At 40.5% G+C, this 13027-nt stretch overlaps 2 protein-coding genes across 2 annotated transcripts in view; one reads left to right on the top strand and one right to left on the bottom strand.

Moving 5' to 3' along the window:
- ctnnd2a (catenin (cadherin-associated protein), delta 2a) overlaps nucleotides 1-13027 on the top strand; it is a 1670075-nt gene that overhangs the window by 1648388 nt on the left and 8660 nt on the right. Inside the window, exon 22 of the mRNA XM_051929317.1 lies at nucleotides 634-765. Coding sequence (XP_051785277.1) covers nucleotides 634-765 — 132 coding nt within the window. The remainder of the gene's footprint in view (nucleotides 1-633; nucleotides 766-13027) is intronic.
- LOC127528438 (uncharacterized) overlaps nucleotides 10428-13027 on the bottom strand; it is a 398423-nt gene continuing 395823 nt past the window's right edge. Inside the window, exon 2 of the mRNA XM_051929307.1 lies at nucleotides 10428-11232. Coding sequence (XP_051785267.1) covers nucleotides 10574-11221 — 648 coding nt within the window. The 5' untranslated portion in view covers nucleotides 11222-11232 and the 3' untranslated portion in view covers nucleotides 10428-10573. The remainder of the gene's footprint in view (nucleotides 11233-13027) is intronic.

The following is a 13027-nucleotide window of genomic DNA, read 5'->3' as shown; positions in this document are numbered from 1 at the left end:
GGGTGTCCCGGCTGGGTGCCACCCCCATCCGCATGCCACACCACCCATACATCAGATTGTGATTCAGACTACGAATGCTATGAATACATACATATATATGTATATATATATATATATATATATGCTAGTAAGACTTTAAATATGTGACAATAGTGCTACTACTAGTGTATAAAAAGTAGAATAATGTGATTTGATAATTTATTGGTAGATATAAAGACAGATACACATCGATATATAATTCATGTACATATTGAGGAATATTGGATATGTACACAGATATTTACACAGATACATGATTCTTTACTTATTGGCTTGTGTTATTGCATGTAATTATTTACAGCACTGCATAGCACTTTGGGCTTATCAGTGGAAGGATGCTTATAGTAATATTCCAAACTGATGTGACTAATTCTTCATCTCCAATTTTAGGGAGAAAAAGTGTTTGTTTTATTGTCTCCTGCATTCGTTCTTGTTTTTGTCTTTTTGTTCCTTCTAAAGAATAAAAAAGTGCGAAAGGTTAATAGTTTTGTGTTCACTGCTGACTTCATAGAAAACTTTAGTTTGCAATGAATAATGGCATCAAAAATGTGAAATGCTCAATCTGACTGTTTGCTCAATTACCTTGTTGTGCAGCAAGTGCCCCGGCTTCACCCCGAGAGATGATCAGCCTCAAGGAGAGGAAGACCGACTACGAGTCAACTGGAACAAATGCGAGTTACCATGGCAACAAAGGAGAGCACACTTCCAGGAAAGACACCATGGCAGGTAGCGTTTCTCCGATTCCTAGTATTCATAGTCTGAGCCTGTAACCCACAGAAGCGGGCTTATTTATTTGCAGATGCGACTTCATATGTAAACACCAATATTCATTTGATTTTTGTGTGATGAAAGGAAGCACCAGCCTGCTGTGTTGTCATGTTTCTGCCTTGTTCAGAAATTGTCTACATACAGAGTAGAGGAGTGCGGGAGATTGTATTTCAGCATTGGTAAACTCGCTTACAGCCTGCAAATATACCCAAAGTAATTTAGTGCCGCATCAAAATGCAATTGAATTCAAAAGTGCAAGACGTATTGGGAGAAGTATATTTTGTCACAGCTCATCCTAGTAGTACTTGAGAAGCCTCACTTTCTGTTTTACCATGATATAGGGGCTTGGAAATTGCAGAGGACATCTTTTACAAGTAAAAGCTTAAACAGATGTAAGCACTGCCATTTTGCTGCCCAGGTTTCTGCACCTTTTCTTTGAGTTGCATACTGTTCATAAAGTTCATTCAGTAGTGTTTCTGTTCATTCTTAGATACTGTAAGTAAAGTGTTGCGGTTCTTTTAGTACATCCCATCAGGCACCTTTTCTTAGCAGGACTACACTTTTCTGTTTCCCAGTTTTCATACCTGATTTATTTGTCTTATCATTAGCAGCTGGTGGCCTGCAATGTCTTCCTATTTGCCCGTGACGCTGTGCGCTTTGGGCAATACAATGACAAAGTGGATAGCCCCGCCGCTGTACAGATAGCACATGCTGGGTGTTATGATACGGAGTTTACACAAAAGGCAAAATGGCTGTGAGTTCTCCAAGAGAAACTACCAAAGCCAGAGAGGAACTTCACTTGTCTGCTTGATCGAGTCTCACCTAAACAGGGGAGCTGGCAGAATGACACAAAATGTATCAAAATGTAAGGAGGATAACCATAAACCCCCCAATGATGCCAAAACAGATTTATTTGCAAAAAGAGGAAATTACAAAGAAAAGCAAAAAGAGGCAAAAGGCAAACCAGTCCTAATCTGAACACCATAAATCAGAATCCCGTTCCAGAGCGAGAATAATCAAAAAACCAGAAACTCCACACAGAAAGCAGTCTTTACAAAACTCCACTGAAAACAACTGATCTCCTGCTCCTTCTCAGCTCACTTACAGTGACATGAGGGGGGACAAAAAACAAGGCAGGACCCAATTATAGAATAACACATGAAACCGATAGAAATGACGTAAAGCCATAAAAAATAACAACTTAAAATTAGCAAAAACAGTAACAAATGCATAAAATACACATACAATACATTCTAACCTTAACCAACACACATCGACAATAACTGAAAATTGGCTCTCTGAACTTAAAACTAACCCTAATCTTAAATCAGATAATCCCAACCCTAAGGGTTCATTTAAAACTAACCTAACGTGTAACTCTGAACCAATACGTAGCACTGGGAGTGTATCCCGCCCTCACTTGCTGAGTGCGCGCATTCTCCCCATGTCTTCATGGGACTTTCTCTGGATATTCCAGTTCACCTTGGGGTATTTGACAATTCCATCTTGATGTTAGGTGAGCGAGAGCATGGCTGGGAACTGTGATGGACTGACACCACATGTAGAGTTCAGCACTTCTAGCGTTCTGCTACTGTGATTTGGATTAAACAGGTTTAGGAATGTTATGTTACAAAATAACAGAAACACCTAGCAATATAGGAACATGGGAACATAAGAAATTTGACAAATGAGAGGAGACCATTCAGTCTATCAAGCCAGGCTGTTTAGCTAATAGCTAAGCTGTCTCAATATCTCATCCAGATACATCTTAAAGGTTGTCAAGGTGTCTGCTTCAACTCCATGTCTTGGTAGATTGTTCCAGAGTCCCACAACTCTTTGTGTAAAGAAGAGCCTCCTGAGATCAGTTATTTTAAATGCCCTTCTCCTTAATTTCCCCTGGTGTCCTTGATTATGCAATTCACCCTTAAGCTGAAAGAATGTTGCTGTATCGACTTTATAATATAATTATAACTAGGACCTAATAGGGATGGGTGGTACCTCCCAGTTTTCTTGGACTATTGTCATACAAGTCCTGAATTGTGTCTACTTGTTCTGATGGAGCAGCACACAGTGTAGAGAAATGCTGTGAGGCCTCTAAAAGACACACAAAAACAGGCCAATAGGTCTCACCCTAGGCAGCCTGACCTCCTACCTTCACAGGCAGACTTCCAATCTGTCCAGGCTCCAGACATGGGGAGAATGCATTCTGTGCAGACAGCAGGTGAGGGCGGGATACACTCCCAGTTCCACGTATTGGTTCAGAGTTACACGTTAGGTTAGATTTAAATTAATAACAATAATAATAATAATAATTCATTACATTTATATAGCGCTTTTTTCAGTACTCAAAGCGCTATCCACCCTTAGGGTTGGGATTGTCTGATTTAAGCTTAGGGTTAATTTTAAGTTCAGAGAGCCGATATTCATCGAATTACTTTAGATGTTCCAAAATCTATCAAAATACCTCTCAAGGGAGTCCACAAAGACCGCAAAGAATCCTCATACAATAAGAAGAAGATGAAATACCAAACAAAAAACTCAAATAAAGCAAAAAGACGTGCCTGCAAGAGCAATCTAAGGGAACAAGTCCCTGTACAAAATCACAAAACAGAAACAAAATCTAGAATCCAGAAAACAATATTGTTATAATGAGCAATTGTCTTAATTTGTTTGTCTTCTCTATGAGATCTGAGTACAAATTGTGCATGGAATGTGAGGTTTTGGATTTTAGGGAATATGATATTCACATCTATTTCTTGCCTTGCACAGTATTTAAAAAGTTGAACTAAGAATGTCTTATTGACCTTTTTTTGGTAGTCATGTCTATCATTGGCACAGCAGTCCTTCCCAGGATCACTCGGGAGTACGTGACGTGTCGGTACATTAGGCTGGCACTTTCTATAAGTATTCTAGGACATCTGATATTAGGATGTGTTGGTGTGCGTAGCTTTTTTCTCATCTCTTCCTGGTTATGAACAAATATGTTTGTGTTTCCAAAGCTTTGATTTTTGGTTTGCATTTAAAACTTGCTATTTGGTTGTCTGTCTTTTCTAGTTACGAGCCTTGCCTGCTTTATCGACCACATCTCATCTCCCATTCCCTTTCATTTTAAAATCTCTACTGACTCATTCTGAGTTAGTAAGAATACTCATGAAAGAACAGAATTCTCTAAAAATCAATGAACCACTGAAAGATCCACTCCCCGATTTAGAATATAAAGGCTACGGGTGGTCCTTCAGCAGTGACATTAGGGTGGACTTGGAGGTTCACCCACAAATCACAAGAAGCATAATGAATAGATACTAAATAATATATAAACTGAAGATCATCACTAACATTTACATAACCAGTGAAACACATAGGTTCTAAAACGAAATGCATATAATAAACAACTTAAAGATAAGAAGCACTTGATGCTGCTTAAATTTTCTAAACAGTTACTTTGTTCAGTTCCTGTTGTATTTTATTACTTCTGCTGGCTCATCTAGAGCAAGCGTTAACGTTTCTATTTTAGCGACGCATTCTTTTGTTTTCAACATGAAAACATACAGCTTGACATTAATCACATACATCACTGATGTAACATTGCTAAGTAGTTGTCTTCAAAGGCACACTGAAGTAAGGATGTAAAAGCAAAGCTTTCATATGGAAGGAGGTTCTGACTACTTGACAATCTTCTCAATTGTCACCATGCATTTCTGTCTCTTTCTGGTTCTTGCATTCTGTATCCTGGACTTTGTCTTGCGTGCCTGTGAGTCATCGTGTTTGGCTGCTGCTCAAATAGCCGTTTATTCAGGATTGCCTCCTGCTTGTTTGTGTAGCTCGGCATCTTGTCTTTTTTATTCTTTTTAATTTTTTTCACCTAATTGCCTTCAGATATTTGCCTTACGTTCAGCAGATGTACCTGCTCTTCTTATTCTTTCTGCCATTATGGTGGTCATCAATTGGTTTTGTGACCACTTTGCCATAAACACACAACCATAAGTCACTTTGTCATAGTTTTAAACTCAATGATCAATAAAGACTTAATTTTGAATTCTGAACATATGTGTACAGTGTGCTGGGGGTTTACCAATAGATGAGCTAGTGGGGACTGTGTTTTTATTACAATAAATCTTTCTGGCCACCCACCAGTAAAGTGGCCACCAGGTGCCCATAATCACTTCCAGAAGGTATTAGATTATATTCACGATTAGTTCTTGCTTGTTTCTGTGCTTCAGTGTCCCGTCTTTGTATTTTTTCTTGTTCTTCATCACCTAATCACATTCTGCTATGTGCTTGACACTTAGCAAATGTCACTGCTGTTCTTTTTCTTTCTGACCTAATAGTGCTTTTCACTGGGCTTCTCAGTCTCTTTGCTGGAAACACACGATCTCAGGTCATGGTCACCAGTTTGAATTTCCCAACATATCTGGGATATCATAAGCTTTCAATTAAGACCAAGGTTAAGGATCGAGGCCCACGAGCTCACAAGTAATCGCGTAACAGACAGACATACCTTTTTGATGTATAGATTTCTTTGCCCCTACTGCCTCTTTTGCAATGGCAGAGCTCTGAGATGGTCATGTCATTGTGATGGGCTTGCACAGAGCTCCATGTAGTGGGTCAGTGTGTGACATCATGCCAGCCATTTTATTCTCTTCAAAAATCTTAGCCGCATAAAGGCGTCTTTGAGCACTTGTGATCGATATTAGATAAAACAGTTTTGGTCATTATTAGCTTTAAATGTTTTTTCAGGGTTCGTCTAAGTATTAATGGTCCAAAAAATCCAATTTTGTGTGTTGGCAGTTGATCTTTTGGGAATCTTCTTCTTCTTTCGGCTGTTCCCGTTAGGGGTTGCCAAAGCGGATCATCTTCATCCATATCTTTCTGTCCTCTCCATCTTGCTCTGTCACACCCATCACCTGCATGTCCTCTCTCACCACATCCATAAACCTTTGCTTATTCCTTCCTCTTTTCCTCTTCCCTGGCAGCTCTATCTTTAACATCCTTCTCCCAATATACCTAGTATCTCTCCTCTGCACATGTCCAAACCAGCACAATCTCGCCCCTCTGACTTTGTCTCCCAACCATCCAACTTGAGCTGACCCTCTAATGTCCTCATTTCTAATCCTATCCATCCTCGTCACACCCAATGCAAATCTTAACATCTTAAACTCTGCCACCTCCAGCTCTGTCTCCTGTTTTCTGGTCAGTGCCACCGTCTCCAACCCATATAACATAGCTGGTCTCACTACCATCCTGTAGACCTTCCCTTTCACTCTTGCTGATATCCGTCTGTCACAAATTACTCCTGACACTCTTCTCCACCCATTCCACCCTGCCTGCACTCTCTTTTTCTCCTCTCTTCCACAATCCCCATTACTCTGTATTGTTGATCAACTCATCCACCTTCGCCAACTCTACTCCCTCATCCTCACCATTCTACTGACCTCCCTCTCATTTGCACACATGTATTCTGTTTTGTTCCTACTGACCTTCATTCCTTTACTCTCTAGAGCATATCTCCACCTCTCCAGGGTCTCCTCAACCTCCCCAACTATCGCTACAGATCACAATGTCATCAGCAAACATCATAGTCCACGGGGACTCCTGTCTAATCTCGTCTGTCGACCTGTCCATCACCATTGCAAATAAGAAAGGGCTCAGAGACGACCCCTGATGTAATCCTACCTCCACCTTGAATGCAGCCGTCACTCCTACTGCAGACCTCATCATGGTCACACTTCTCTCGTACATATCCTGTACAACTCATACGTACATCTCTGCTACTCCCAACTTCTTCATACAATACCACAACTCCTCTCTCCTCACCCTGTCATATGCTTTCTCCAGGTCCACAAAGACGCAATGCAACTCCTTCTGGCCTTCTCTAAACTTCTCCATCAACATCCTCAGAGCAAACATTGCATCTGTGGTGCTCTTTCTTGGCATGAAACCATACTGCTGTTCACTGATCATCATCTCCCTTCTTATCCTAGCTTCCACTACTCTGTCCCATAACTTCATGCTGTGGCGCATCAATTTTATCCCCCTGTAGTTACTGCAGTCCTGCACATCCCCTTATTCTTAAATATCAGCACCAGTACACTTCTTCTCCACTCCTCAGGCATCCTCTCACTTTCCAAGATTCCATTAAACAATCGGGTTAAAAACTCCACTGCCATCTCTCCTAAACACCTCCATGCTTCCATAGGTATGTCATCTAGACCAACGGCTTTTCCATTCTTCGTCCTCTTCATCGCTGTCCTTTCTTCCTCCTTGCTAATCCGTTACACTTCCTGATTCACTATCTCCACATCATCCAACCTTCTCTCTCATTCTCTTCATTCATCAGCCTCTCAAAGTACTCTTTCCATCGGCTCAACACACTCTCCTCGCTTGTGAGAACGTTTCCATCTTTATCCTTTATCACCCTTACCTGCTGCACATCCTTATTATTTTTTTATTGATATTGAATATTGATTTATGTCCTAATAAGAAAGATGCACACCATTTCTCACACAAATTAATTGCACATAGTTTCCGAAAGACTAGAGTCTTTCATAGTTTGACTATTCTGTAAACAATTTGGGGAAAAAAATCACAATACGTAAGTAATGTCTATGGAGCTCTCAAAAAAGCAGCTGTGCACAAACCTCTGTGTTGTCCCCAAAGAAGTGGGCAGAAAGGCCAACTGCATGTCTATGCATAAAGAAAAGGAAAGTGTCTGTCATCAAGAGGCCTCCTGCTGCTACTGGAAACCCACAGAGAAATGTGATGTACCTGCACCAGGAAAAAGGGGGTCATGTGCCGCAGCTGAGTGGGACATACAACCAAAAGAGGGGAAGCTGGGACTCCTTTGGTGATAGAGGGCAGCAGACCACAGTGGGTGATGGAACACAAGGAGTACAAAGACTGGAAAACACTGGAACAAAGAAACGCAACACAGCCACAGTCTGTAATGAGGGAAGAAGGCAATGGACACCCTGAAATTGATGGCATATTTTTCAGAAATTAGTAATATCAAATCGCACATCTTGTCTTCAAGGCAAGAGTGCCATTATCAAAAGCTGGGTGTTGGTGACGGTGTTAATGCCAAAAGTATATGATAGCAAGCTAAAATCTGCCATGCCAGGCTACAGCTAGATGAGGCGTGTCCCACACCGAAGACTGGGATTGAACATCTGCCCTTTAAAGACTGCAAGACATGAAGGAGACCTACGCTACTTTTCCCTTTATCATTCACCTTGGTCATTCTGAGCCAAATACATCAACAGGTTGTAAAGGAGGCTGAACGTCATGACTTATATACAGTATGTACCCTGGCAGTGGATCTTTGCCACAAAAAAGACACTGCAGGTATAGAAGCTGTGTAGATGTTAGGAGGTAGTTAGTTATTCAAATTACTTGTAGGTCTCTTAGAATTTTTCTATGAGTTCATTTAAGGAGTTTTGATAGTCTCCAATTGTGAATTTGACATTAGTTTATTTCAAAGTGTTCTTTTGCTCTTGTAAATATATGTGGTCAGTTTTTTTGCAACCATTTTGTTTATTTGCAACAGCCACTATTTTGGCTTCCCATCGTCAGGGCAACATTTGTAGGGGCGTGTCCTTGGAGGTCATGACCTTTGACTTATGACACGGCAAGTTTTTAAGGTCATGAAAAGGAACACTTCCAGTCTAAGTCTACAAATGCAAAATTCTTTCTGTCAAACATCCTTTTTGCTTTTCAAATCTCTTTCTTTAAAAGTTTTTTGTGTGCATATTTCTGGCTCTCGTTTTGGGTTTGGTCTTGGCTTTTTTTTTTTGCCTTTTCATTACGTCTTTTCTCCTGGTTACTCTGAAAATATTTTTGCTAGTCCCTTTAGCATAACAGGAGAGACATGAAATCAATATGCTTTGCTATGTCATAATAATAATAATAATAATTCATTACATTTATATAGCGCTTTTCTCAGTACTCAAAGCGCTATCTTTAGCTTGACCGCTAAAAATTATTTGAGTATAATTTTCAAAGTTTCTGACATTCTGGAATCTAGAGGTTGTACTGTTTTTTTTTGTATTATTATTTTTTAATATTTTTAAAAACAGTTCCCGCTTCACTGTGGTGCCATCTTGTTTTTCTGCCATAAACAAGAATGATTTCTTTTGCCCAGAAGCGATTCCTGGAGGTCACACATCATGACTTTGCTAGGTCGATGATTTAAAAAGTCAGCACCACAAATAGATAATCATCTAAGATTTGAATTTGTGAATGAAAAACCTTTCTATCATTATTAGTTTTTGAATTTACTGGTTCTAACATTTTTTTTTTTGGTTTTCTGATTACAATTTACATCTCACGTTTCTCGGCTCTGGCAACATGAACTCTTTTTGGCTTATGGCATTGTTCTTTGACCAGGATTCGGTTATGACCCCTGCATTAATTCTGAGTTTTCTATGCCATCTTTCGATTCCATCTTCTCTGAAAATTTCTGTTGTGAAAAGGTCTATTTTGAGATTAAAGTGAAAATTTTGGCTTTAATCTCGTAGTTTACGTTATCATTAGAGTAGACTGTTGTAAACATCATCTTAAAACACAACCCAGTTGTTAATCGCTACGTGCTCCTGGGGCTACCTCCTGAACTGACAGCAGTGGCAAGAAGCAATCGCCACACAAAACCCATTAAATGTGAGATATTCCAGCTCTCTGTACATTTAGAATCCTCAGATTTATACTTGATATCACTTTCATGATAAAACGCATTAGAGTATGTATATTACATTTCACAGATAAATCGTTAGCTTCATTTAAATAATGAATACTGTTAATAATTACACCCGGTGGCAGGGTGGTAGAGTTGCTGCCTCATAGGGAGTCACGTCCCTGGTGTTCCCTGCCTGGAGTTCGCATGTTTTCCTGGTGTGGTTCCACAGTGTGTTCTGGTTTCCTTCCAAGATGTGCAGGTTTGGGGATTTGGTGAATTCTAAAATAATGCTGTGAGTGCTTGTACTCACCTTATGATAAGCTGATGCCCCATCCAGGGATTGTTTCTGCTTCACGCCCGATGCTTTTAAGAATGAGTGCGTCTCTGGATTAATGGATGTAATCATTAAACATCCGTCCTTTTCAGAGATATTGTGCCAAGGTGTCCCCGGAATTTCATGGATGTTTCTGGCAATTCACAAGACAGGGGAGTGGAACATTTTCTCACTGTGATGATATCTCTCACTGCCACCTGGTGGAATCTTCTAGATTTATGTAAAATATGTGCGCAAGTATAAACAGTAAAACGCTTGCATGGCAGAGGTGTTCACAGGAGCATATGTCGTGTCACATGAAGTATAAACCTGGCCTGAAGGGAGGTTCATTTAGGGCAAAAGCCACAAAGCATAACGGACTGTACAGCAAACTACAAAGTCATATAGTTGAAGTAGAAAGCCTGCACTATTCTCCACTATGATGTGAAATTGGCCAGATCAGGTCAGCAGCTACTCATTACAGATAGATAGATAGATAGATAGATAGATAGATAGATAGATAGATAGATAGATAGATAGATAGATAGATAGATAGATAGATAGATAGATAGATAGATAGATAGATAGATAGATAGATAGATAGATAGATAGATAGATAGATAGATGATAGATACTTTATTAATCCCCAAGAAGAAATTCACATACTCCAGCAGCAGCATACTGATACAAAAAACAATATTAAATTAAAGAGTGATAACAATGCAGGTATAACAGGCAGTAACTTTGTATAATGTTAATGTTTACCCCCCGGGTGGAATTGAGAGTCACATAATTTGGGGGAGGAACGATCTCCTCAGTCTGTCAGTGGAGCAGGACGGTGACAGCAGTCTGTCACTGAAGCTGCTCCTCTGTCTGGAGATGATCCTGTTCAGTGGATGCAGTGGATTCTCCATGATTGACAGGAGCCTGCTGAGCACCCGTCGCTCCGCCACAGATGTCAAACTGTCCAGCTCCATGCCTACAGTAGAGCCTGCCTTCCTCACCAGTTTGTCCAGGTGTGAGGCGTCCCTCTTCTTTATGCTGCCTCCCCAGCACACCACCACATAGAAGAGGGCGCTCGCCATAACCGTCTGATAGAACATCTGCAGCATCTTATTGCAGATGTTGAAGGACGCCAGCCTTCTAAGGAAGTATAGTCGGCTCTGTCCTCTCTTGCACAGATCATCAGTATTGGCAGTCCAGTCCAATTTATCATCCAGCTGCACTCCCAGGTATTTATAGGTCTGCACCCTCTGCACACAGTCACCTCTGATGATCACGGGGTCCATGAGGGGTCTGGGCCTCCTAAAATCCACCACCAGTTCCTTGGTTTTGCTGGTGTTCAGTTGTAGGTGGTTTGAGTCGCACCATTTAACAAAGCCCTTGATGAGGTTCCTGTACTCCTCCTCCTGCCCACTCCTGATGCAGCCCATGATAGCAGTGTCTTCAGCGAACTTTTGCATGTGGCAGGTCTCTGAGTTGTATTGGAAGTCCGATGTATATAGGCTGAACAGGACCGGAGAAAGTACAGTCACCTGCGCCGCTCTTGTACTGCTGACTACAATGTCAGACCTGCAGTTTCCGAGATGCACATACTGAGGTCTGTCTGTAAAATAGTAAGATTTCTTAAGATAATCAGCTGTGGAATGGCCAACAGGGGGAGACAGCTTGAAGACCGAGGTCTCCAGAACTCTGAACAAATCCAAATCAAATTCTGTGCTATCATCTACTGTTGAATCATGCTTTGTAGTGGGCAATGTCGGTCCTGGAGAGTCGCAGTGGCTGCAGGTTTTTCTTCCAACTCAGTTTCTTAATGAGAAGTTAATTATTGCTGATGAATCACTTATTGCTTAAGTGACATTTTGATGCTTCATTTTAGTGGTCTCACTTGTTAAGGTTCCCCACCCTCGATTGCTTGTTTCAATCGTCAAACAGCTGCATTCATTGTTTTAATGGCTCCTTATTAGCAATAAAATGTAAATGACAACGCAGCCAGCAGATCTCCATCCAGTTTGTTTTCATTGACATCTGTGTGTGTGTGTGTTCATCATGCACTGTGTGATTTAATAAAACATGTACAGTGGACCCTTGACTTACAAACTCAATTCGTTCGCGAGGACTGGTTGTAACTCAAGTTGGTTGTAACTCAAGACTATTTTTCCCATAAGAAATAATGGAAATACCCATAATACGTACTGAACCTCCCACAGCAACACTTACTTAACCATTTCATAATAAAAAAGGGTTGTATAATGTGCGTAATTTACCAAAACACCAATAATTTTTCTAATGTACTAACCAAAAAGTTATAAAAAGTGCCTAGCCTACCAGAAACAACAATTTCATACTGTACTCACCATTTAATTTGACATCTTTGGGCTGCAGGAAGGGAGGAGGAGGAGAATGAAATGGAAGGTGGTTATTGTTTGGAAGGAGCCTCCTTATACAAATCTTTTCTTTGTAAAATTGTCGAGATGGTGGATTTCGACATGCTGTATATATTAGCAAGATTGGTCACACGAACACCACTCTCATATTTCCGCACAATTTCCTTCTTCGTTTCGATTGTGATTTTTTTTATTTACCTTCGTTACCTTCTCTTCCTTCCTTAGCAATTATCGAAAAAAATTATATAAATCACTGCACTGAACAAAATTACATCCACTAACACATGTGTCTGGGCTACGACTGACGCTTACAAATGCTCGCGGCTGTTTGTTTACAATTGCGCAAGTGGATACACGTGTCCGCATTCAGGTCGTAACGCAAGATGTTGGTCGTAAATCAAAACAAAAATTTTGGTCGTAAATCAAGTTGTTCGCATGTCACGCCGGTCGTATATCAAGGGTCGACTGTAATAGAAAATGTGACAGACTGAAAATTATCTACTTTAGGCTTCTAATCATTTGGATGATATCCTTGGAGAGGAAAAAATCTACGATATAAGACCGTTACATTGCAGACTAACAAGCCATAAAATGAATTAAGGTGCGAGACTGGCAAGGATTGGTTGGGTTGGAATGAAAACATGTAGCCAGTGCAGCCCTCCAGGACCGACATTGCCCACCCTTGCACTATTATATTGTATTGAGGATTTCTTGTGTTCTCTTCTGTGTAGTGTATTGTATTTACTCCATTTTTTTTTGACACTCACTGTATGCCCAACCGACTTGGAAGGGGGTCTCTTTTTGAGGTTTCTTCCATTATTTTCCCTATAAGGGTTTTTTGGGAGTTTTTCC

This window comes from Erpetoichthys calabaricus, chromosome 6 (genome assembly GCF_900747795.2).
Source record: "Erpetoichthys calabaricus chromosome 6, fErpCal1.3, whole genome shotgun sequence".
Lineage (NCBI taxonomy): Eukaryota > Metazoa > Chordata > Cladistia > Polypteriformes > Polypteridae > Erpetoichthys > Erpetoichthys calabaricus.
The sequence above is the reverse complement of the archived record's forward strand: the minus strand, read 5'-3'. Positions and strand labels throughout refer to the sequence as shown.